The 25,887-nt window shown below is 44.3% G+C and overlaps 1 protein-coding gene across 3 annotated transcripts in view; it reads right to left on the bottom strand.

The window, feature by feature from the left end:
* Positions 1 to 25,887, bottom strand: part of LPIN3 (lipin 3) — a 51,574-nt gene that overhangs the window by 17,466 nt on the left and 8,221 nt on the right. For 2 of the 3 annotated variants that reach the window (XM_054980256.1, XM_054980257.1), the window contains exons 2-8: positions 7,949 to 8,149; positions 6,898 to 6,993; positions 5,090 to 5,349; positions 3,768 to 3,875; positions 2,431 to 2,548; positions 394 to 865; positions 200 to 299 (exon numbers count right to left, since the gene is read on the bottom strand). In XM_054980256.1, the coding sequence (XP_054836231.1) occupies positions 200 to 299; positions 394 to 865; positions 2,431 to 2,548; positions 3,768 to 3,875; positions 5,090 to 5,349; positions 6,898 to 6,993; positions 7,949 to 8,149 (1,355 nt within the window). Of the gene's footprint in view, positions 1 to 199; positions 300 to 393; positions 866 to 2,430; positions 2,549 to 3,767; positions 3,876 to 5,089; positions 5,350 to 6,897; positions 6,994 to 7,948; positions 8,150 to 15,864; positions 15,937 to 25,887 lie in introns of those variants that run through there. The other variant, XM_054980258.1, reaches the window with a different exon arrangement.

Raw genomic sequence — 25,887 nt, 5'->3', positions numbered from 1 at the left:
CAATGCCATAGAAAGCCTTAGATTCTGAATACGGGAAAGTTTAAAAAGACACAGTAGGATCCCTTTATTTTGCAGGAAAAAAATTCTCCCTGCCCAAGAGAGCTTGATGATCAGCAATAACAAGATTTGCCGTTTTTGCAGAATGACACAGTTCCAATCAATCTGTTTTATATGTCCGCACAGTGACTCAAACTCATACCTTTTAGGGAAATAGAGTGCAACCTGCTCAGCATCCAGGTTTGAAAGATCCTCCAAGTATATATCAGTTGGTCCCAGATGAGGACTTCTCTTCACAGAACCTCCAAAAGATGTAAGGGATTAAGATTAGCCACTCTATTGTCTTAAGGCACCTCAATCGTAGATATACTGCAATTACTTTCAGCCCTTTCTTACCCTTTCTTGTCTCTTGCTTTATCTCTGAGCTGCTGCTTGGCTCCGGTTGCCCAAAACTAGCTTCCCTTGGGGAGGGCACTTCCTGATCCAAACTGGATTTTCTTGATGATGGTGCTTCCCAACCCAGTTCCTGAATCTGTCCATCCATCTCTATGCTCTTTCCTTCATTTTCTGCAGGCTCTATATAGCTTTGTACATCTCCTGTGAATGTGCAGGTTGAGTCTTGATCGCTGGCCATCACCTGAGCCGAACAGCTGGGCTCTCCACCCATCAGAAGGCCATTTCCAGTAGAAAAGACGGGTGTTGGTCTAATTAAAGGAGTGTCTGGACAACGTGATGCATCAGAGTCCACAGTGCCCAAGTCACCTTCTGAAATGGCAACAAAGTGTGTTGTCTCACCCACGGGGATGGTCGCTGTAGTTGCAATACTCATGGTGGGTTTTATTGCTTCAGTTCGTTCCGATTTGCTCACCTTTACAAAAAGGAAACGAGTCTTGAACCAGACAATGAAACAGCAAAGAGGAAAAGTCAAGTATGTGCAGAGATTATTTGTGCGCTTGAGACTTTGATACTTATTCCTATGGCTTCATACTCACAAGCTCTTTTGCATTTATTGGACCAAGTCAAAAGGATGCTGGTTGCAATGAAAACTCTAACCCTAACCCTGATTGCAATGACCTGCAGCCAGTGGGTGAAAAGAAATGATAAGAAAAAGATCTGCAAAGGGAGAGAAAAAGAATCTAGACCACCGTTGTCCTATTTCTGAAATTGGAATCTCTCAGCATAACCATGTTCAAGACATGCATTTTGCTGATAAATGTTATGGAGGAGGAGATAGTTGCTATTGAAGGCAGCGGCCTCACATATAGCAGCCAAGCAAGGACAACTTTTGCCAAGATAACAGTAGAACACAGTGATGCTTTTGCATGATCAAGTTTACAGCATGCACCACCAATCATGGCTGGCTCCACCTACCATGTTGTGCCCCTTTTTATTTTGCTACTGGGGTTTCTAAAATTAAACTGGATCTCAGGGGGATGTATTATTCTAGTTTCTCTCTCTATGCTCGTTCCCACACTCTGCATACAAATCCTGCTCAGAGCCTCAAAGTATTTCTCATTGGTAGTAGCCAAGTCAGTACGCATGGACACCAGCACCTCCTGCTAAGGAAGCAGGGGGCTTTTTTTTTTTTTGCTTTGAGCTCCCTCTTGATTGCATGATCCACAAATATAACCAGGAACCCTGAAGTATGACGTTTCTCTCTTTTTCCTTTAACAAGAAACAACTCTGATTTTTTTGAAATGAAGTTTAACGTAACAATTACATATAAGGAGGAAAAACATACAATACAAGAAATTGTCGAAGGCTTTCACGGCCGGAGAACGGTGGTTGTTGTGGGTTTTCCAGGCTGTATTGCCGTGGTCTTGGCATTGTAGTTCCTGACGTTTCGCCAGCAGCTGTGGCTGGCATCTTCAGAGGTGCAGCACCAAAAGACAGAGATCACTGTGACACTGAGAGATCTCTGTCTTTTGGTGCTACACCTCTGAAGATGCCAGCCACAGCTGCTGGCGAAATGTCAGGAACTACAATGCCAAGACCACGGCAATACAGCCCGGAAAACCCACAACAACCATCAATACAAGAAATACCTATGAAATTTCAATGTGGTAGGAATGGCTGCCTGCCCCTTTAGGATGCACACTTGCTGGATAACAGAGGTTTGCCATTGGATTATAAGTGGGAGGGTCAAAGCAATGCTAAAGGAACTTCCCAGAGAAAAGGGAACTGTCTGTAAATCAGAAGTCCAATATTCTAAAGTACATACCCAGTCTGAAGATGATTTTGCACAGGTACCTTCCAAGGCCAGTGACAAAGAGCAGCAACAAAACACAGATGCACATTTCTTGCACAGGAAGTATATGCATTTTTTTTTTCTGTGACAGAGTAAGCAACAGAAAGCAGATGCAGGAACACTCGTGTGCATCTGATCTGCATCAAAGGCAGCATTTTCAAGAGCCCGTGTCTAACCACACTCACTTCAGGCAGTCTTCCCCAGGACCACTGCATGTGGGCTCCAGATCCAAGAGGTATTTCAGGATTTTTTATTTCCAGTTCAGAGTCACTTTTGGGAGCTGACTGACAGCTTTGAGGAAGACTGAAGAAGGAGATAAAGCAAAAAATTAATAAATAATCCTTTTATTAACTGAAGTAGTAGAGAAGCCTATTGAACTAAGTCAGTCTTAGACACGAAGGCTTAAACAAAAAAGAAAGACACACTTGAGCAAAGGGACAGCCTGATCTTTATAGAACAAGTCAATGATGGAGCTGGGAACAGAATCCAGCTCCATGACTGACTTGCTCTATGAACAGAATCCAGCTCTTTCTTGCTAACTAGGTCTCTTATGGTCCAAAAAGAACATCCAGGGAACAATCCTAAGTAGGTCTACTCAGAACCAAGTCCCATTTCATTAAATGGGGCTTACTCCCAGGACAGTTTTCTTAAGATTGCAGCCCTAGACCCTGTTCTGGCCTTATTGATTTCAGATCTTGCACCTTGCACTGGGCTATGAAGCCGAGTGCTAACCTAACTCCTTTCAATAATCACAAGTGGTATACTCTAAGAAAAATGTCATTATAATTTTAGATCAGGCTTTGCGGTGGGGGGGGGGAGGATTTTTTACCATGATTGCATATTTCTGGGTAGGACATTAGCTATTAGGGATTCAAAGGAAGCAGGGAAGGAGAACAACAGCTCTCTACAGCTTGTCTCCATATGTGATTGGCTGGAAGCACTCTGTGCCCCTCCCTTACAAGGATTTGAGTGGAAGGGTGAAATGCTGTTGCCTGGGGAATCAGTAGAATCAAAGAAAAACCAAAAAAAACAACATGGATTTTTCAGGGACAGGTGCTTCGTAATATCCAAGAGTCATGGATTTATATAACAATTCTGATAAATCAATGTAACAACCAGAGACAGCAATTTTTGTGTATATTTCTGGCTCAGGAATTTCATAATACACACCCCAACTGATATATTCTACAATTTTCTTTTGAAGAAGGCCATGTCATATCATACAAGTCCCCTCCATTTTCAAAACTGATTTCCCATATGGCATTGGAGAGGCATCACTATTCAAGAACCAAAAGCTCTCTTCAAAAAAAAACCCTACCAAAAATGCTTCGGCGCACAAAACTAGTTGTACAGTTCCTTGGGTTCCTGGCCCAGTCCTCCAGCTTCTGTTGCAAGCAGTTTGCGTTTCTATGATTATTCTGCTCCAACTGGTTCAAGCTCACCTCTGCCCTTGATTCCCAGTGAGCTACACACGAAGAGCCAAGGGTACAATGGCACCATACAGCAGCATCATTCACTTTACCTCTGCAGGGGAGGCAGTTCTCCATCAGAAAAGGGATGGGGTCCCTTCGGTTGCAAAGTCCCAGCTCCTTCACTCTGAACATCAGTGAAGGAGTAGTATGTTGAATTGCTGTTTTTAAAAACATATGTCGGCATTGTTAGTAGCATCGGATCTCAATGAAAACAGGTGTCAATACATTTCTCTGTTTCTGCAGCAGGGTCATTATTTATTTACTTTATGTATAGTCCACCTTTCTCACTGGGATTCAAGGGAAATAACACAGTGTAGGCTGAATATAATCAACAGCATGATACATCCAATAAAACAAAGCAGAGCTTGGATTGCAGAAATCTGAAAACTAGCAAGGTCTGAAACACAGTTAAAACTACCTGAAATATAGCATAAACAATTTAAACCTGACATATTGAATGATGCAGAAGTTACATAGTAGGAGCATACTTACAACAACAGGCAGTGCACAGTGATATTGTCCATAGTCCCTATCCCTTCGCCAAAGCATCTTTCAGAACCATTTCATTTCTGTACAATGCTATTACTTACTACCTATTAGGAAGAAGCCAGGCACTGAAACCTTGCAAGTTCAGCCTGAATGCGTTTCTCAGTAGCTACATGCCTGGAAAGTGAGAATCTGCTCAAGACAGATCTCCTACAAGATAGAATACAGAACTTGAGGGCATTTGGGGGCAATCAATGATTTCACATGTATGTATATGTAGGCAGGCAAATACTTGCCTTCATCTGTGCTTGCCACCTTTTCTATCACCTGAGAAAAAGCTAACAAAACAGGGGGGAAGCTGTGGATCAGGCATAAAGAATCTGCTTTCCCTGCAAAAAGTCCCAGGTTCAATCCCCCTGGAAAAGTTTCTGTGGTAAGGGATGGGAAAGAATCTGAGATTCGGGGGAGCTGCTGCCAGTCAGGAGATAATAATGACTTTGTCAGACCAGTGATTTGACACAGGATAAGACAGATTCATGTGTTCAGCCTGCATCTGAAGCCCTCTTCAAACATTTGAAGACAACAGAATGAGTACACATGGCAGGTGGTGGTGGAGACTGAGGGCAGTAGCCTGCACCCTCAACCTACATGCATTTAATTTGAACATATTGAGCGGGTGAGTGTACTCATCACCACATGCGATTACAAAATATGAAAACAAGACATTTAAATTCAGATTAAGTAATGCTGGATTAGATAGACCAGTAGTCCAAAGCTGCAGAAAGCAGTTTGGCATGCTGATAAAGAATATTTGTGAAAGGCGGTATGAGCAGCTATTTCATGCATTCTGGGAACTAATCCAGGTTTTGGGTTATGGCCCACTTACCTAGAAGCCAACAGCTTCCGCTTCTCCTCCAGAGACATCTCACTTTCAGTCCCCTCTTGCTCTTCTGAAGTGGAGTCTCCCGATGACTCCCTCCTCCTGGCCTTCCTCTTACGCCTTCTTTTTTTACGGAGGGTTGCATCAGAGCTGGAGGCACTGGGGTTTCCGTAGAAGCTGGAAGTCTCCCTAGAAGATCTGGCTGCTGGATCTGCGTTTTTCTCAGGAGGAATGGGAGATGTGCACAAGGAGAGGGGGATGCTCTCCTGGAACGCAGAAACAAATTTTGCTAAACGTCTGGTCCAAATTAGAGCTAGCTTAAACTCTAAATCAAGCAAATCCAATCCAATGCTTTGGCATCAAAGGGAGCCAAATTCCATGAATTAAATGCAAACAGAATTATACAAGTTAGAGGCTAATTCTTTGCATTTGGCATCATCTGAGAGTGTGTCACTTGAAGACTAATCCTTGATGCCTACTAAGATCCGCTAATCAAAACCACAGCGTGCTGAGATGTTTCCCTAAAGAATTTGTATTTCAAACATACAGAACTATGGACAGCCACTAATCATTTCCTTCTGAAAGATTGTGGGCAATTTTCTGCATCACTCCATTTTCTATTAATCTGCTTTATGGCAAGAATTACAGCAGTTTTTCAGCACAGATGCTAGAGAGGAGCCAAAAATACACAAGCAAGGGGTCCCAGGAGCCAAGAAAGCAGGGCAAGGAACCCAGTAGGTTAGCAGTTCCATAGCAATCCAAAGACTCCTGTTTTAACTAAAAATGTTTGTTGACCCCAAGGCCTCTCTTCCTCCCTTGCTGACATGCGCCACTCACTGGATACCCCTTTTCAAAGTACACGTAGCAACTCATGTACACCCTTCGAATGCTTCTAAGCTCAAAACAATGCAGTGAGTCTCTTATCAGCTTTTTTTTTTTAAAAGCAAGTTTCAGAAAGCCATTTGTATTGTCTACAAGATCGGTACCCAATTCTACACAGCCAAAACTCAGAAAGCCCTGGTGCAAGTTCTAAGCAATGCTACCCCTTCCCTGAAAGGTCCCTTATAAGTTAATAACCTCCACTCAAAGTCCAGTTAAAGAACAGTGGAAAGAGACCTGGAAAAACTTTCAGAGCAGCTCCTAGAAATAGAACACAAAATCTGAAGTTCTGGTATTTAACTGAAAGCTCTTACTGGTTATGGTTGTCCAGAGTAGATTCATTTCACTTCTATGATAAAATCCTTAGAACTGGAAAGTGAAAACTAATTCAATGGCATACTGGAAGAGACTATGATGATGTGTTAGGACTTTGCCTCCTTCGTGCAACTCATCACTTAGAGTTCTTAATGCTGAGCCATCTGTCCCCCAAAACTAATTGGCACATTTTCATTCTGATCTAGAAGCTAGCTGACAGCAGATTTTATGAGCTCCCACCATTCAAAAGCCAATTCCACCACCTCCCCATGAGGTGGACAGTCCTTGTCCCATTTCTAGAAAGTGGAAAGGGCTCCATTATCACACTAACTGGATGACACAGGTAGGGTTTGCCTGCTTTCTTTGCAAAGGACTTGTGGACCCCCACAAGTGTCTGAGGAACACTTCAGTACACCACAGACCAGAGAGGACCAAGCTATCAGAATCCTGAAAGGAATGGAGGGGGAAAAGGAAGCAAGTCAGACTGTCACTGGGTAGGTAAAAAATGTGAGAACACTGGAAACATACCAAACCTTTAGTCTAGTCCCTAAGGGAACTTTATGAAGAACTGACCAGTGATGCTTTTGTACCTCACATTCAGACCAAGAGACACAACCTACCTTTTTTCCCTCTGACTCCTCCACAAAGAAAGCTTCTCCATTGTCGCCCAGCTTCATACGCAGGTCAACTGGCTCCCCATTGATTTCTATGTCAACCTAAAGAGAGGTTAAGTTTTAAGCCACCTTCCAATAGAAATGGCAGGAAATTTAGCATAAAGAGCAGGCTCCATTCTCGCCACTCTATAACACGTAACTTGATAATTACCAACCATTTTTATACAAATCAGAATACATACATTACAGAATGAGGTGCTTTTGGTTTAGGTTTGAACTAATTTAACGCCAGGTACCACATCCCTGGCCATCACTTGAAGGCCATGAGCCCACTGGTACGATCTTTTTAGCATGGCAATACATGGACACTGGGCACGTCAGTTTGGGTCCTATTGGTCTGTTCTGCTAACAGCAGAGCTTGTACTGGTGGAAAGTTCATTCATTAGAGGAATGGAGTTGTATTGAAACTACTCAGAATTTGCAATGTGGCCAATAACCTCCATTGTGCCATGCTAACAAGGTTATGTGGAAATATATTCAACACATGCTTAGGGGCCTACATCCTTCCACATCAAGTTATTAAGAGTTGCCAACTCCCAGGTGGCATGTGAAGTTCCCCTGAAGAAAATGTTTGGGTAGCCATGTTGGTCTGCAGTAAAAGAGCAAGATTTGAGTCCACCTTAAAGACCAATGATACTTCCAGGGGTATAAGCTTTCAAGAGTTAAAGCTTCCTTCATCAGATATTGACAAAGAAAGTTTTGACTCTTAAAAGCTTATATTTTGGTCTTTAAGGTGCTACTGGACACAATCCTGGAGGGAAACGGTAGCTTTGAACATGGCATCACATTCCTGTTGGCTTCCTCCGCAGATGTCCAGTAATTTTGCAAGATGGAGTTAGCAACTCCCACTGAAATCAACAGAATTTCCAAATAAATCGGTTTAGGCACTGGAAGGGTCATTTGTTGGCTGCATACAGGGTTAACAACAGACTACTGCACATCCCACCCCACCCCTGCAGCCCAAAGCACAGCATGGCTTACTTCAGAGATTGCTTACCACTTTCTCGCTCGAACGCAGGACACGGAGTTTCCCAAAACGTACATGGAAAGGTGAACAGAGTAAAGAGCCATCGGGTTGCCTCACCACAATGACATCAATGCAGCCTGTCAGGGTGGCCGGATTCAGGCCCTTGTACAGCTCCTTCACAGTGCCAAAAACTGTCTCGGCAAGCTGGCCCACATAATTCATCGTCTGAGTCTAAAAGAAAATCAGAAGAAACAGCCTCAAGTTAAAGACGCTTCCAGAAGTTCATCAGCACGGTTAGGGACTTGAAAATAACGGGTTACCTTGTGCCTCCAAGCAGCAGATGGCACTGTGCTGGTTTCTGACCATTTAGTTCGACACACTGTATTTGGTTCTGCTCAGAGACTGACCTGAACAACAAGCCTGCCTGCAGAATGTGCTTTGATGTGGCTTGCTGCCATTCCGTGATGGTTTATATTTTTAAACAAATATTAACACAGAAGATAGCAATTTGCTGGAGTACCATTCAATACAATCAGGTTGATCAAGGATATTTACCATAAGTGAGCCACTGGCCATTTCCACAGTGCCTTAAAATAGTGGCAGACTCCTGGAACGCGGGTGGCTTCTTTGTGCACAAACGCCCCACATCCGTTCTAAAGAAAACATCGTGCGAAGAAGCCGCCAGCATTTTGGGAGCCTGCTGCTTTTTTAAGGTAGTATGGAAACGGCCACTGTGGGAATTAATGCACAAGATGATTAGTATCTGGTCCAGGCTATGCCCAAATTCAGAATTAGCCCAGGTTCCCCAAGATCAGCAGCCAGAGAGGGAGCACAACAGGCAGAAGGTACTGTTGACCAGGGAAAAGCAGAAGTCCAGGATACCAGAACTAAGCCTCTGCTACAGTAAGGTATAACACTATATGCCAGTTACCGGAGCCAATGCTTCAAACCCCACAAAGGTTTCAATCCCCAATCACATACTGCCCATCAGTTCACTGAAAGAGGTCACACAAGCCTTAAACCTAGGGATGTCAACCTCTAGGTGTGGCCTGGAGTTCTCCTGGGATTACAACTCATCTCCGCAGTAAAGAGATAATGGAGAAAACAGCAGTTTTGGATAGTGTAATGTATAGCAGCACATCCCAACTGATCTCCCTTCCTTTAGGCACCAAGCACATAGCTCCAGGAATTTCCCAAGCCACAATTGGCAACCTTACTTAGACCAAGCATCACCCAAACATGTTTCTTAGAGCAAACTTCTTCACTAAAGCAAAAGAAGCAACCCCAGCATTGGTTATAGTAAGTCACCATGGTCAACCCCAGCCCTGTACCGGGTTGCAAGCAACAAAAAAGAATGCAGGACCAAGGGGGCTTTGCAGGTAATGATCAATGGGCTGGAAGAAAGGCTGTTTAATCCCTGCTGTGCCTGCCTATTCTCCCCTGCAGCTACCCACAAGGGCCATCTTCTCTCAAGCAAGCTTTTTGATTGCTGAGCTGAGTGGAGAGGAAAGAAAAAGAGAACATAAAACTTGTGCGTGGGGGGATTTGCAGGGGAGAATAGGCAGGGAAGGGGTTCCATCTTGGAATTCCATTTCTCTCTTGAATTGCCTAGAACATTCCTAACAATTAGTTAGCCAGAATATATCTGATCCTGCAGAACGCTGAACACGGGAGGAGTAGAGAGCTGGAATTGTACAGGTGCCCATTGTTCCCTGTAGGTTGGAGGAAACCACACACCTAGATCACAACAAAGTCAAGTTTCACAGTGTGGGAGTGGTGGGAGACAGGCTTATCCACGCTGGTTTACAAGCTTATCCTGGGAGGAGCACCACAGGTGCTCCTAGGTCCAGTCTCCCTGCTCTAACCAGAAAGGTCTCAAACGATAGCACAGAAACAAATGTTTGTCAGCTATGTTTCTATAGCAAGCATGCATGAAATTACAATCAGGAACAGCCAACACGCAAACAACTTTGTCCTTTCATTCATAGTCTTCTGAACCACTTTCTCCACAAGGCTCAGAACTAGTGTTGCCATCCTCCAGGTGGTGGCTGGAGATCTTCCAGAATTACAACTGATCTCCAGACCACAGAGATTAGTTCCCCTGGAGAAAATGGCTGCTTTGGAGGGTGACATCATATCCTGCTGAGGCCCCTCCCCAGGCTCTACCCCCCGAAATCTCCAGGAATTTCCCAGCCAAGGGCTGGCAGTAGCAACCCTACTCAGAACTACAGTTTGAAACGTGTGCAAGGAACAGCCTGTGTTAATCCATACAAGTCTTCATAGTTAGCCAGGGCAAACCCTCTAACTGAGCCACTAGAAGTTATGACAAACATAAAAGTCATCCTAATAATGATGAGCTGCTGACTGATGAGCTTTGGCTGCCAGTGAATACCTATTCCTATTAAATCATAAGGCACTTTTCTTCCACTTAATAGGCTGCTGCAAATTCATTTTCCATACCATAGATAATGAATGAATTAGTCATTACTGCCCATTGCAAAATGGTTAGAAACATGAGAAGGGCTTTGATCCTGTAACTATTTGAGAGTAAGTCAAATACTTGCTCCCAAAGCATATAGCATTCCTTCCTCCCAGGACAGGTCCAGAAACTAGCATGGACAAACCAACTCACCAGTAATCCTGCACTACAAATGGCTCAGTGGTAGAGCCCCTGATTTGCAAGCAGAAGGTCAATCTCCAGCATCTCCAGCTGATAGGAATCAATAGGAGGCGATGTGAATGACATTTGCTTGAGAGTCACAGCCAGTCAAATAGACAATACTGACCCTGGTAGACCAATGGTTCTGACTGCACACACGTCATGAGTAGCCCCCTAGCCACCAAAAACAAATGGGCCTATAGGTGGTTCTCATGCTCTCTTTCTGATACAGTCAACAGTCTATAGCCAAGTTGGGGTGGAGTGTCTGGTGACAGAAGCGGCAGCATGAAGGAAGGGAAAGAACTGCCTGTGTCGAGAACAAGTGAAATCTAGTGTGTAGCTAGAATATGAGACTAGGATCTGGGAGACCCAGCTTCAAATCCCCACTCTGCCATGGAAGCTCACTGTGTGACCTTGGGCCAGGCACTCCCTGTTGGCTTAGCCTACCTCACAGGGTTGTTGCAAGGATAAAATATAGCCAAGAGAATGATGTATGTTGCCTTGAGCTCCTTGGAGGAAAAGCAGGATAAACACGTATTCAATAAAACATTTCAGTGGCTGCAGCCAACATAACCTTCCAAACTGTCTTCAGCAGTGGCCCCACATAAAGAGCTTGTGCAATAATGTGATTTTTCGCTCATGTTGTGCCATGGGGAACTGAGTTCTTGTCCATTACATAAAGGCAACAAGATTGATACAGGAAGTGCTACAGTCAAATTAAGGGTAGTATCATCTTGTTCCGTTTTTCTGAGAGATATTTAGCTATACCAGAGCAAAGCAGACATTCTGGTTACGAGGAAAAAGATATAATGCAAGTAACAAGTCATTTGTGGTAGAGAGTGCCGTCAAGTCATAGCTGACTTATGACAACCCCTGGTGGGGTTTTCATTGCCAGAGACTAACAAAGGTGGTCTGGCCATTGCCTGCCTCTGCAACCCTGATCTTCCTTGGAGGACTTCCAATTATTAACCAAGGGTGATTCTGCTTAGTTTCCAAGATCTGACAAGATCAGGCTTGCCTGGGCTATCCAAGTCAGGGCAAAAAAAAATCATTTACCACAATTCACAAGGAAGTCAACCCAGCCACAGTCCCCCCCCCCCCAAGTCATCAGGATCATGTTCTTTCAGGAAACTTCCTCAAGAATTTATCTTCTTCATCTACTACACAATCTGCAGCCAGCAACAAAGCAAAAGAAAGCAACACCACCAAGTCTCAATTAATTGTTGCTATTTTTCACTAGTACCCAACACCATTTAGATTTCTACATTTAGTCTTTCATACCCTCTAGCATTCCTTGAAAGAAAATATGGACACCTGTGTATTTGTAGCACAGTGGCTCGGATCCTATGAATGAGTTCCCTGTGCGTTGGATGGCCTCTGCCACGCAGAGCACTTTGTCATATGCTCGAACAAGAAAAATGATTTTCAATGAGCAAATGGAAGTACAAGCAGAAGAGGAAACGCACTCTATGGCAGAGACCATCTAGTGCACATGGAACTTGTTCACAGGCTCCAAACTATAGCATGCGATTTTCTGCAAAAGTTAAGTCTTGCACCAACTGAAAAACAAATATGTCATTTATTCTTTTAGTTAAAGATCCAGATGAGTTAGCCGTGTTAGTCTGTAGTAGCAAAATCAAAAAGAGTCCAGTAGCACCTTTAAGACTAACCAATTTTATTGTAGCATAAGTTAAACAAATCAACAGGGCCAGACTAGTACCCAGAAACAGCCTGCTCCAGGACAAACCTAAAGGAACTAACAACAGAACACCACTGGTTGTCACCTATAGTTTCCTGCTCAAACCCATCCAACGTATCATCAGTGAGCTACAACCCATCCTGGAAAATGATACCTCTCTCTCAGAAGCCCTGGGTGGAAGACCTCTCCTTGCCTACAGACAGCCCCCCAACCTTAAACAACTTCTCACTTACAATCATGAATCGGCTAGCAGAGTCACCAGCACAGGTACCAGGCCCTGCAACAGACCCAGATGCCAGCTCTGCCCTTATATCTACCCAGGGAATACAATTACAGGACCCAATGGCATCAACTAGACTGTCTCTGGCTCTTACAGCTGCTCATCCTCCAATGTGATATATGCCCTCATGTGCCAACAATGTCCATCTGCTCTGTACATTGGACAAACCAGCCAACCTCTACACAAAAGAATAAATGGACACAAATCTGACATTAGAAATGGCAACGTCCAGAAACCAGTGGGAGAACACTTCAATCTACCAGGACATTCCATCAAAGACTTAAAGGTCACTGTAGTTCAACAGAAACCTTTCAAAAACAAAATCCAACGGGAAGCTGCTGAATTGGAATTCATATGTAAATTTGACTCTGTCAAGCTGGGACTGAATAGGAACTATGAATGGTTATCTCATTATCACAGGTAACAGATTTCCTCAACACGGATTCGGTTTCATTTTCCCGGCCATGTCGGACGCTCCTCTCTGCAGGTCCGGGAGGAAGCAGCCGAGCAGCCTGACCGGGTGGTTGACCTGCGAGGGTTAACCCCCAGGACTTCCAGGTAGGGGGTCAGGGTCTGGAGCGCTGTGGGAAGAGCCCCCTGAAGTCGATCCAGGGGGTAAATAGCCTGTCTGCTCCTATGGAGGCCGGCAGACTTGCGCAGCACATTGCGTGCTGCCGGGCCATGGAGAACGGCAACAAGCAGATTTAAGGTGAAAACCTGTAAGTAAGTGGATCCCTTCTGTTACTTTAAGCGTATGCAAAGGATTGGTGGGAGTTGAAGCTTAAGAAGGTTCGGATATCTTCCCCTTCATTGAGTTTTGGAACTTAGTTGGCGGACTCCCCCCCCCCCTAAGATGGCGACGAAAAAGCAGAGCCCTGCTGTGGGCAAATCAGTTTCGGCTGCGTTGCAGGGGAAGGGAGAGACTCTTGAAGAGGTGGTTAAACGGTCGGTCGTTGAAGCTATGAAGCCCTTTGTTGACAGGCTAAATGAAATCGGACAAAGGGTTGGTTCAGTTGAAAATGAAGTGAAAACCACTAAAGATGTAGCGCTCGAGGCAGAGAAATCTACTCGTGAAAATGCAACACTCATGAGAGCTACAAACAAAGAAGTAAAGCTTTTGGAGAATCAACTGATAGGACTACAAGTGGATCGTGCTCAGACGGTATTGCGTTTACAGAATTTGAAGGAGGAGGAAAGTGAAAATTTAAAGGATCTGGTGTCGGAACTTTTGGCGTCATTCGCAAAGGCAACTAAAGAAGAGTTAAAAAGCGATATTCTGGAAGTCCTTCGGACATCTTCAAAATATGCAACAAAGCGTCAGCTGCCTCGCGAGATTATTATTGACTTTTCATCTAAGAAGACTCGGGACACTATTTTATATAATTCGACTAACGTGGACTTGGACTTTCTTGGTAACAAGGTTAAGATATTGAAGGACGTTCCATTTCTAGCTCGGAAAAGAAGATTCAAATACAAAAGGTTTGCAGCTCTTCTGAGAAAGCGTGGTATAAAATACAAATGGTTATTTCCGGAAGGTATCTGGTTTAGATATAAAGACCAAGCCTACAAGATAATATCGGAAGTACAGCTGAGGGATTTTGTGCTTAATCATCAAGAGTTCGAGCAAGAAGAAGATCCAGAATCTGAAGGGGGGAGTGGGGAGGAGGGAGTGAGCGCAGCTATTGTAGCTGTTCAAAGAGAACTGAGACCGAGACGCGGGGGGGGGGGGGGGGAGAAGACCTGATCCCTGACTGTAGTTTGTATCTTATAAGATCTACCAATCTAATAGCATATTAGAAAGTTTAACTTTAAATAATTGTATTATGAAGGGAATTCAATACTTGTAGTTGTAGTTTGTGTTCTTATGTTGTTTTTTCCCTCCCCCCTTGTTTCTTTTTTCCTTTTTCTGTTTGTAGTTTGTAGTTTTGATGTTAGTAATTAAAATAAAAATTAAAAAAAATATTTAAAAAAAAACAGAAGCAAACTGATCTCCATATCAGAAGGAGCTGTTTGCATCTCCATATCAGAAGGAGCTGTTTGCATCTACTCTGCCCTCCCCTCTCTTCCTCTATATCTGACCAGTTTCTTTTTGCCCTCCATGCATCTGATGAAGAGAACTGTGATTCTCGAAAGCTTATGCTACAATAAAATTGGTTAGTCTTAAAGGTGCTACTGGACTCTTTTTGATTTTTCTTTTAGTTAAACATTTACTAGAGATCTGTACATTTGGCTTAAGATTTCAAAATCACTACTAATAATCAGCAGCTGTTCAAAGTGTGTAAGAGTGAAATGGATTATGCATACTGGCTGTACCTTCTATGCATCAATATTAACTTCTGCACAGGAAATTACAACACAAACCTGTACCCATGAGCCCCAAACATGCAGTTTGTACCTTGTGGAATGTCAAATGTAAATGTACGTTTCTAGTGGCACATGCAGAATCCCACTGAATTCTGTGGAACTCACTACCCAACTATACACAGGATGGTGACTTGGGGGACCAATACCTGAACAATGGCAATTAGCTGATTATTTTTAAAAGCTGCCCCCCCACACACACACACACAAACACCCTGTAAGCAACAAACTAGAGTCAGTGATTTAACAGGGACAGGTAGCAGGACTGTCTCTAGTACACAAGGACCACCAAAGCACATAGATTTTATTATGTTGCAAATATGGAAGGGCCACACCCCAATTCTTGACAGTATAGCAGACTTTTTTGAGCCCTGTGTTTTTGAAATTCAAGAAGTTATAGGTCTTTCACTATAACAACCCTTGCTTAAGAACCGCCAAAGAATTGCATAGCCAAACTGGATGCTGTTTTCAAAAAGTGCTATCGTAAAGTATGTACTTGGTCACCTAGGAGTAACTTGTCAATAAGCAAATCAGAGGGTTTCCCCCCATACCTTTAAGACAGTTAAAGAAATGTTTATGCATATCATAGAACACAGTTCACACAACCCATGATGGAACACAAGACTACCACAACACAGCATCCCAAACTTCAGTACTCATAATGGTCAAATTTTACTGTTTGTGTGCTAGGAAAAAGAGATTTCCTTACAACAGAAATGCTATGAAGGGGCATGTGACTGTTTGCCCCGCAACAATTTACCTATATGGGCATATGTGTGTGTGTGTATACGCACATATACATATATACACACATACACACACGCACAGCATTGTGATCCTTTCAAAATGTTTACAGACAAGTGAAAACCATTTTAGTCACACACAGCAGAGAAAGCTGCTTCTTACCCAGCAAGATTGGGGAAATTCCTCCCTAGAAAGAAACCCACCTCTCCAGGGCAGAGTAAGAGAACTCATCTTGCTCTGAAACATCCCATAAGTGAAACCTGCACAGCGTGACATTATCCCAGGAGGAGGAGGAGGACCACGCTCCTGCTTGCTACGCAGAGGACAGAAGAAGGGAGAATTCTGGCTTTTCTATTATGAGCGTGTCAAAGATAAACACAATTCCTAGTGCAGGCCCTGCTAGCTCTAGAAGCTTCAGTGCTTCTGTCAGCTCTGTGTTGCATGGAGCAGAGAGGAGGTCACGAGAGTCCCTTGGCCACAGGAACCTGCTGAGCCAAGCACTCCTGATTAATTAGCAGCCGGGCAGGCAAACCCACAGCACAGGAAACATTAGACATTCCCTATCTGTCCATGGTTTTTATATACAACCAAGGTTTTTAGGCACATTTTAAGAAGCACTGATGAATAATCCACAAGTAGGATTTTTGTGTGTGAATATTCATATCAATATGTCTTAATTCTCAATATGGCCAAATCTGTGGATACTTAAATCCAGAGACTTGATGAATGGATAGAACGGATCTTGCTAAAAACTTGAAAAAAGTCCCAGGTTTGCAGAAAAATCTGAAGTTAAAAAACCAATGAGGAGTTAAAACCCCCAAAATAATAGAAGCAGTAGCTGTACTTTTAAGAAATATCCCAGGTGTGAATCACCACCACTCTCCCATGGAAGCTCCCTGGGTGACTTTGGGCCAGTGACACTTTCTCAGCCTAACCCACCTCACAGGATAAATAAAAGGATAAAATAGAGGAGAGTGATGCCAGCTGTTTTGGGTTCTCATTGTGGAGAAGGGTGGGGAATAAGAGAAGTAATTTGTAAATAAATAATAAAGCTGAAGATGAGGGGCAGATAAAAGGTAGGATGATTGGTGGGTGAAGAAAACAGGGAAAGATGAGGAGGATATTGGAATTACCAGGAGGAGAGAAAGAGGAATAATATAGGAAAGTAGCTACAGGGCTGAGGTGCCCTTTAGGGTTGCCAGGTTACTGCTGGGGTAGGGGCAATGGGCAGTGCCCCAACACGTTGACATATCTCGTCACACAACCAGAAGTGACATCAGCACACTTCTGTTTGCACAGGAAGTGATGTCAGTGCTTCGCCAGTGATGTTCTTATGCTACGGATGAGGCCCTGCCCCCACCTTTTGAGTCTCTCACTAATTGCCACTTTGTACTGGCAATCCTACCTCTGCTGCAAGGTCTTGCAGGTACCCACTGCGCAACTGGGCCCAGCCTAGCCACAGCTGGCACCATGCAACTAGTATTTTTTGTATTTTTATTTATTTGCTTTTGATTTTTATTCTGCCTTCCCCGCACAGGCAGGCTCAGGGAAACTAGGTCATAGTTTTCCCAGGGAGAAGCCATGGGGAGGGGAAACTGAAGACGGGGCAAATAAAGGTATGTTGGCTGGTGGGTGTGAAGGAGAGAAGGCAGCAGGAAAAGGGGAGATACTATGAAGGCTTTCAGGGAAGGGGAAGAGGAAATAGTGGGACAGAGGGAAAGAAGATACAGGTGTCCTGTTTGTATGAATACGTGTGTGTGTGTGCGTGCGTGTGCCTTTTGCAACTGCATGGTATAGAAAAAGTCAACAGGGAATGCTTTACCTATCAGTTCAAGTGCCACACTGCGCAAGGCATTTTCCAAATGATTTCTGCAGCCCAGTAAGTTCACAGTCACTCACTACAGAAGATGACAACTTTAGCAAGATGTGCTTATTCTTTGCCTTCCTGTAGATGCAGTCTTAGGGCCAAGCTACAAGTGACGAATGGCACTTGAACGGCAAGTGTATTTCTCCCTGTTCACTTGCATTCCACACAGGGCCAAGCTACACATGACGAATGACACTTGAACGGCAAGTGTATTTCTCCCTGTTCACTTGCCCTCCACTCAATCCACTTGCCGTTCAAGTGTCATTCGTCATGTGTAGCTTGGCCCTCAATTCACTTGCCGTTCAAGTGTCATTCGTCACTTGTAGCTTGGCCCCTAGAGCCATATTCTAGAATAACATGGGGAGAAATTCAGGGCAAACCTATTTAAGGGAGTTTGAAAGCTCTCAAAAAAGCAAGGACAGGAGAAGTCAAACAATTCTATGCCTTCCTCCCAAACAATATTAAACTACCAATTCTATGGTAGAATTCTCTCTCTGGAATAAGCCATTAAAGATTTATTCAGCATTAATTTCAAACCAGTGATTCTAGGGCCCTTGGCAAAAGTCCAGGGTGGGGCCTTGGAATCCCTGCCATGCCAGCAACCCCCACACCTATTAAAGCCAAGAAAGGGGTAGTTCTTACGAGAGATGGGCACGATCCGCATTACGATTGAAAAAAACCCACGATAATGGCAATCGTGCGATAGTGACCCAGAGGATCGTGATCGTCCACGGCCAACGATCCAGCAATCGGGAGGGGCCTGGATCAGGGCAATCAGGCTTGGATCGGGGATCCAGACACTCCGGCACCAGCAATCTATTCCCCTGGCAACGGAGCCAGGGGAATGCCTGAGCTGTGTTTGCCCTCCTTCTGTTGCCCTGGAAACTTGAATGGAAGCCCAGCTTTCCTTGATCAGCAGGGCTTCCTTACAACCACAGAGCAGCAAAGCAGTCACCAGTTGGGAGAAGACACCCAGGAGAGGGAGGGGGAAGGGGGTGTTCTGTAGCCATGGGCACTCCAATCTCATCCCTGCAAACCCTGATAGGCAGCTCTGACGGCCAAACAGAGATGGCCAAACACAAACACAGATGCCACCGGCATCACCCACCGTTCCTGTATCGCTGGGAACAGCGGGGCACCCCTCCGCTTTTGCCTCCACAATCCACAGATCGGGAACGGGAGATGATCGGTGTGGATTGTTTATTTGGGATCGTTGCCAGCCCCGATCCATGATCAGCTGGATCGTTAATTTTTTTGGGATCGTGCCCATCTCTAGTTCTTACACACAGAGCTGTGGCTGCCTCTAGAAGCCAGCTATCCAAGACTCAGATAGGCTGCATGCGCACAGCAGCAGGAATCTGCTCTTCTCCCTCCCACCTTTCAGGAGATGGGAAAGGGGGGTGGGGGCCCCTCCCTTGCTGGGGCAGCTGCCCCTGCTGCCCTTTATCTAAGACCACCTCTGCTTCAAACCACACATCTTGCTACCTTGCAGAAAGTTGATTAGATATATATGAAACAGATACCAAAAGCCAGTGTGGTGTACTGGTTAGAGTAGGAACTGGGAAATACCAGTTCAACTCCCCACTATGCCAAGGAAGCTTACTTGGAGACCTTGGGACAGTCACTCACTCTCATTCTAACCTACTTAAAAGAGCTATCATGAGAATGGGTTAACCATGTTGTAAGCTGTTTGGGGCTGTAAACATTTAAATAAATAAATCCCGAAATATGGCACCAGTGGAGACCATATATACATGGCAAGAAGCGGACACAAGTAGAAAGAAGATACACCTCTATTGCAGCATCTGGACACAGGAGGAGGTAAAATAGCAGGTCCCTAGGAACACAGAACTGGATTGCTAACTCAACCTACTTCGTGCCTGTGAGAGCCAGGGCAGCTGATGATGATGCCACAAGAGACGTCATTGCTGACTATCGCTCTGTATCGATCTTAGATCTAAGAAGGCAGGAATGTTTCCAACAGGCCAGAGGCTATGAGGTCACTGAGTCACATTAATAAGTTACCAATCTCCTTTCAGCAGAGTTATGGGAAGACAGGACTTTAGAGCCCTGCCTGGGCTTCACCAGAACTCTTCATCAGCCTAGTTGTTACAAAATAGGGGGGGAGAGATTAGGGTTGCCAGCCTCCAGGTAGTGGCTGGAGATCTCCCGGAATTACAAGTGGTCTCCAGGCCACAGAGATCAATTCACCTGGAGAAAATGGCTACTTTGGGGGGTGGACTCTATGAAATTATGCCATGCCAAGGTCCTTTCCATCCCCAAACCTCTCTTTCTCCAGGGTTCACCCCCCCCATCTCCAGGAATTTCCCAACTTGGAGCTGGCAACCCTAGGAGAGATGTTTCAGGCCATGATTTTCAAGGCCAGTTCTCACCAGCATTTGCCCATTGTTTTTTGACAGTGAGGCACTGTTATGGAGAGGAACTGGTAGACACAAGGAATTCTAATTAGCCAGTGTGGTATAGTGGTTCGAGTGCCAGGCAAGCATCTGGGAGGCCTAGGTTTGAATCCCCAGTCTACCACTGAAGCTTACATTTAGGCCAATCACACACATTCAGCTCAAGTTCACCTCACAGTGTTGCTCTGAAGATAAAATAGGAGAGAAGAATGATGTAGTAAAGCCATTCCGGGTCTCTGTATCAGGTAGAAAGGCAAGAGGTATAAATATCTAAACACAAAACTGCATCTACTGGCCTAGGCCGTTTCCAGACGGCTTACCTTCTGCCGCTCCATGCCGCAACGTCACGGCTCGTGCTGGAGAAAACGCGAAATAGCGCATTTTCTTCCGCAAGTTTTGCGCAACATCGTGCAAAACTCGCACGAGAAAACGCGGTATTTCGCGTTCGCCACAGCACGAGCCGCGGCTTTGCGGCATGAAGCGGCAGAAGGTAAGCCGTCTGGAAATGGCCCTAGTCTGTCAATTCATGGACTCCAGGGTTATAAGAGTGCAGCAAGTGCAAATTTAAAATTATCATCAGTATTTGTTAGCAGTGGAGACATTTTCACAAACTACCCCTAAGAGACCAGTACTCTTAGATGCCGCTAAGACTTTCCCAGCCATTATCACATTACAAACAGAAGCTGAAACATCAAAGCTGTGAAACTCTTAATATGAGTTATTGTGTTTTTTCCACACATTAAGCACAGACAAGGCAGCTACACTGTTTGAGTGTGAAATCCCTCTCTAGCGTATACGGTGAAATGGGAACATGTTTCATTAGGAAAATGCACCAACACTTCTCCATAGCAATATTCTCCCACAAAACTTTCTGCAATAAAGTACTCCACCTCTGTATTCTCTATCAGCCTTATCTGATGAAGGGAGCTCTGACTCTGGAAAGCTCATACCCTGGAAATCTAGTTGGTCTGTAAGGTGTTGTTGGACCTGAATCTTGCTCCTCTGGGCTGTCCTTGCTCTTTACTCGCTTGACCAAAAAGAGAGGACATTTCCTTCTCATCCAGTGAGTGCAGGTACACCCTCTCCATTCCCATCTCCTCTGTCTTCAGGATTGTGCTTTTAAATGGGGCATTGTTTGGAGGGATTTCATGGACTTTTCAAGAGCTGGTCATGTAGCTAGGGCTCTGAAGTGACAACAAACTCTAATAAACACAGGAGAAGCAGTAACAGCATGACAAGTAGATTCATGGAATGGTTACCTGCATTCTTCCAACACCTCCCACAGGGATTTGAATGAAGATAGGCCTGCCCAACCTGCAACCTGCATCAAGCAAACACAGATCAACTTCCTGTTTTTGCTGCCTGTGGTTGCAAAATGGGGGCAGAGGGATAGATTATCAAATCATGAGCAAGGCACAGCACCTGGCTGGTGGACTGTATTCAATATGATGGGATGCAGGACATGTAGGGCTAGATTAACCTTCAACCTGTATTCTGAAAAAAACTTATATGTATTGCATTTGGGGCATACTCCATCCCAAACCAAATTCCCCATGTATCTAGTGGTAGAAATGTCTCACCAAGTTTTGTGGCTGTCATTGGAATGATTGGGAAATGCAGGATATCCTTGATACACAACAGACACTGGCCTGAATAGGTCACCTTCTTTCCTAGGAATGAAGCAATCATCTTCATAAATTACAGGCTGAGGGGAGATGATTTTCCTTCATGGAGACAAGTGGGCAAGATGGAGATGACCATTTCCTTACCTTCCAGGAAGAAGCAAGATAGACTATACTTGCCCCCCCCCACTTTTTTTGGCTTGCATATGGGAACACACACTTAGAATTTGATTTTGGCTCAGGACAGAATGCTAGTTTTGTGCCATCTTTGAAAAATGAGATTCCCTAATTTTATATTAGTGACTTGTGAATAATATTTGGGGCTTTAAATATTTCATATACAACCTGCCTTGCCTGTATAAGCAACAGTTTTATAAGTCTTAATTTTGTGTGTGTGTTTAAACAAGCTTGACCACTGAGGAAGGCCCAGTGGGCCGAAACGTGTTTAGTCTATCGGTCAATGTATACGTGCAAACAATTCTATGATTTTTTGTGATTTATGTTATTTCTAAATGTTTTTAAATTTTTTAAATGTGTGCACTGTGCAAGAAATAATTATATTTGCTATATTTTAATATTTTTCTGGCAGCTCAACCTTAAGGATCCTGCTGCTGTTAGCGTGTCAAATTGCTGACAGCAAAGGAAGGCGATTAAGTTTGAGTGGTGGCAAGACTGCAGGAGGGAAATTGACAAGAGCGCAAACTCCCTCACATCACACACAGATTCCCTGCTGCCTCTCAGGTACTCAGGCATGAAGGGAGCAGGGACGAGGTGGATCATCACAGTCATGAATGGCAGTAGCTCTCCAGAGCACATACAATAGTTCCCTAGTAGAGATGGGCACGAGGCGGGAAACAAAATGAACTGTGTGGTTCATGGTTCGTCCCATTTCATGAACCATGAACTTTCACAAACTTCCCTCAGTTTCCAAACCGGTTTGTAGTTTGTGGTTCGTGGTGTTTAAATACCCCTTTCCCTGCTGCTGCAAAGCAGCACGGAAGGGGGCATTTCACCCCCCCCCCCCACCAGCTTGGATCAGCTGGTTGTCGGGGAGATCCCCAACAAGAAGCTGATTGGGGGTGAAATGTCCCTTTTTGTGCTGCTTCACAGAGGCAGGGAAAAGGGTATTTCACCCCCCACTGGCTTGTATCACCCTCCACCAGCTTGTTTGTAAATCTGGGGGGGGGGGGTTAAATGCCTCTTTCTATGCTGCTTTGCAGTGGCATGGAAAGGGGCATTTCACCCCTGCAGGCTTGGATCAGCTGCTTGTTGGGGATCTCTCTGACAAGCAGCTGATCAGGGGGTTTAAATGCCCCTTTCCCTGCTGCTTTGCAGCAGCATGGAAAAGGGTACTGGGCTTTTACACGAACCAAACGAACTGGCAGACCAGTTCGTGGAAGTTCATGGAAAATGGGCTTCCATGAACGGCTGGTTCGCAAAGCACGAAACGGCCCAATTTGTGATGAACTTTAGTTCGTCTTGCAGTTTGTGCCCATCTCTATTCCCTAGGTCAATGTTTTCTTAACAATTGGGCATTTTTAGTACACCATGGGGTAAAATAATTCCCCCAATCTGAGGGTTATTTTCCACCCAGGTTTTTTTTTTAAACAGAAAGCTAATTATAAGTTTTAAGGGATTGTACTTTGGGGACATTGTTTACAACTGTACAGGTGACAATGTCCAAAGAGGAAAAGATTCTACAGCCACTTTTCTCTGAACCATAGCAAAAAAATGAGACTGCTAATTAATCCTAATGGTATTTTCATGATTATGGAATGAAAGTACTAGTTCCTTTTAAGTCAAATGGTTAGGGGATGGTTGTGGTTTAGCGGCAGAACATCTTTTTAATATGCAGAAGGTCCCAGGTTCAATTCCTGGCATTTCCAGTTAAAAAGACCAGGTAGCAGATGATGTGAAAAAATTCTGCCTGAGACCCTGGAGAGCTGCTACCAATCCAAGTAGACTTTGCTAACCTTTATAGACGAATGGTCTTCATTCAATATAAGGCAGCTTCATGTGTTCAGTCATAGTAGTGCTGAAAAAAATCATCTCTCTGCATCCAAACATTGCTGGATATTGCACAACAGCAATCATTTGCAACTGGATTCTTTTGTCCACACAGGAAAATCCACTTATCCACTTATGAAAGATTGCAATAGTGCAACACTAGTGCCATATCACATGAACACAAAGCTGCCTTATACTCAACCAGACCATTGGTCCATCTAGGCCATTATTGTCTAATCAGACTGGCAGCAGCTCTTCAGGGTCACAGGTCTGTCACATAACTTAACACCTTTTTTTAAAAACTGGAGATGACAAGGATTGAACCTGGGACTTTCTGCATGCCAAGCAGATACTCTGGCACTGAATTATAGTACCTCCCCTATCCAGTGATGTGCAGATACTGCCTATGAGGCTGGAATAGTTTATTTTTATTTTATTTATGTTATCTATCGTCCTCCTTTCTCAACGAGATTCCAAGTATTGCATGGATGGAATATTGAATGGAACATTCAATAAATAATACAGCAGAAATCTGAAAATAAGCTGCAATCCAAATAAGAGTTGAAACAATGCTGAAAGAAAACATAATTAAATTGACATATTAAACGACATGGAGAAATTATCCAGCAGGAGCATAATTACAGCAAAAGATAGTACATAGTAGCACAGTTAACAGTTCCTAACTCCCTATCCCTTTACCAGAGCATCTCTCCTTACAGCACAGTCCTATTACTTTTTAAAAAGCGTTCCTGAGTAATTCAGTTTTGCATAATTTGTGGAAAGCCAGGAGAGTGGGAGCTTTCCTGACCTCTTCAGACAGGCCCTTCCACCACACAGAATATGCTTATCTGGGCAGCTGTTGATTTTGCCTATTGGCAGGGCGGTGCCTGCAGAATGCCCCATTCAGATACGCAAAGCTTCCATTGTGGGGCCACAGGTAGGAAGGTGATTTTGAAATAAGGAGGCTCCCATTACTATTTCAGAAATAAATGCAACATAGTAGATATTGTCTGAAAGCAGCCCGTCAGGTTGAGTTGTCACATGGCTGTAGTCCCTTTCTAGGGTATTTCATTAGTCAGGAAAGGATCCATGCATAGTTGAAGCGGGCATTAATACTGCACAGCAGAGCACTGGAGGAAACAGTGAAGAAAGACAGGAAAAAAAGCTATGGGCAGAAGAGATCAGGAGACAGACAACCGAGCAAGATGTAAATACCACACCAGCAATTTATATCTTTCCCCCAGACCTGTGCAGTAGACAAAGACTAATTAAGGAGAAAAGTGCTGTAATCCAGGCAGAAATTTTTAAAAACGAGGCAAGAAGGGTATAAATAGAATTTAGTAAAGAAACAGACATAGCACAGTAATTAAGGCAGCACTTTGTCAGAACAAGGATATAAAATGACAACCCAGCGACTAGAGAAGGCAGTTGAATAAGAACTCACTCCAGGTAGCTTGTTACATTAGACAGAAAGCTGAACCATCCCCACTTCACTTTCACCACGTTCTACAGCCTCACAAGTTTCTGGACATGTGTCCATTACTTTGAAAAGTCCCCAGGTTGCCTGCTACACAGTTTTTTGCCCATGCTGAAGTCATTAAGACTTTCCATTGCTCTGCTCACACAGCAGAGTGGTCGGTCAACTAGTGGGCAGGAGGGTGTCCCTGGTTGTTTCTGTCCCTTTAAACAGCAGATTTGTCTGCCTCAAGTGAGCAGGGGAAGCTCTTTGCGGCATGTAGCCAAACGTTATCACCAATTCACTGTTGTAGATCGTACCTCTGTTAAAGCTGCAGCAGCCCAGTTAAAAGCTGGCAAACGGTGTTAGCAGAAATGGCCCTAACTACAAGGAACAGCACAACAGCGACAAAGAGGTCAGAGCAACGGAGGGAAGAGGGAACAGGCTGGGGTGGGAGAAGACTGAGGAAGGGGCAATGTTGGCAAAGAGGGTTTAGTCCATGAAAGCTGATGCTGGAATAAAGTCTTTGTTGACCTTTGAGATGCCACTATACTCCTATTTCTTCTAGCTACAGCTGCCCCTATGCAAATCAACTCCTTGACTTAGAAGCATAGGAGGAAAAGCAGCTACACCAAGCTGGTAAACAAACAAAGCAGACTACACAATGGCTGTACAGAACAGCCAGCAGAAGACAGGTCCTATGGATCAGCAGCAGAAAATCAGGACGTACTCTCTTAGGCTGCAGCAAACCTCTGAACCTTCTCTAGGGACGAGCCCCTTTGGACAACATGGGACTTGCTGCCAAGTAGACCTGCTTAGGAAGTTCTCTAGATCTCTTAACTACAGTGCAGTTTCCA

The sequence above is a fragment of the Eublepharis macularius genome, chromosome 5 (genome assembly GCF_028583425.1).
Source record: "Eublepharis macularius isolate TG4126 chromosome 5, MPM_Emac_v1.0, whole genome shotgun sequence".
In the NCBI taxonomy this organism is placed as follows: domain Eukaryota; kingdom Metazoa; phylum Chordata; class Lepidosauria; order Squamata; family Eublepharidae; genus Eublepharis; species Eublepharis macularius.
Note: the sequence above shows the minus strand (reverse complement) of the source record. Positions and strands in the feature narration are given on the sequence as shown.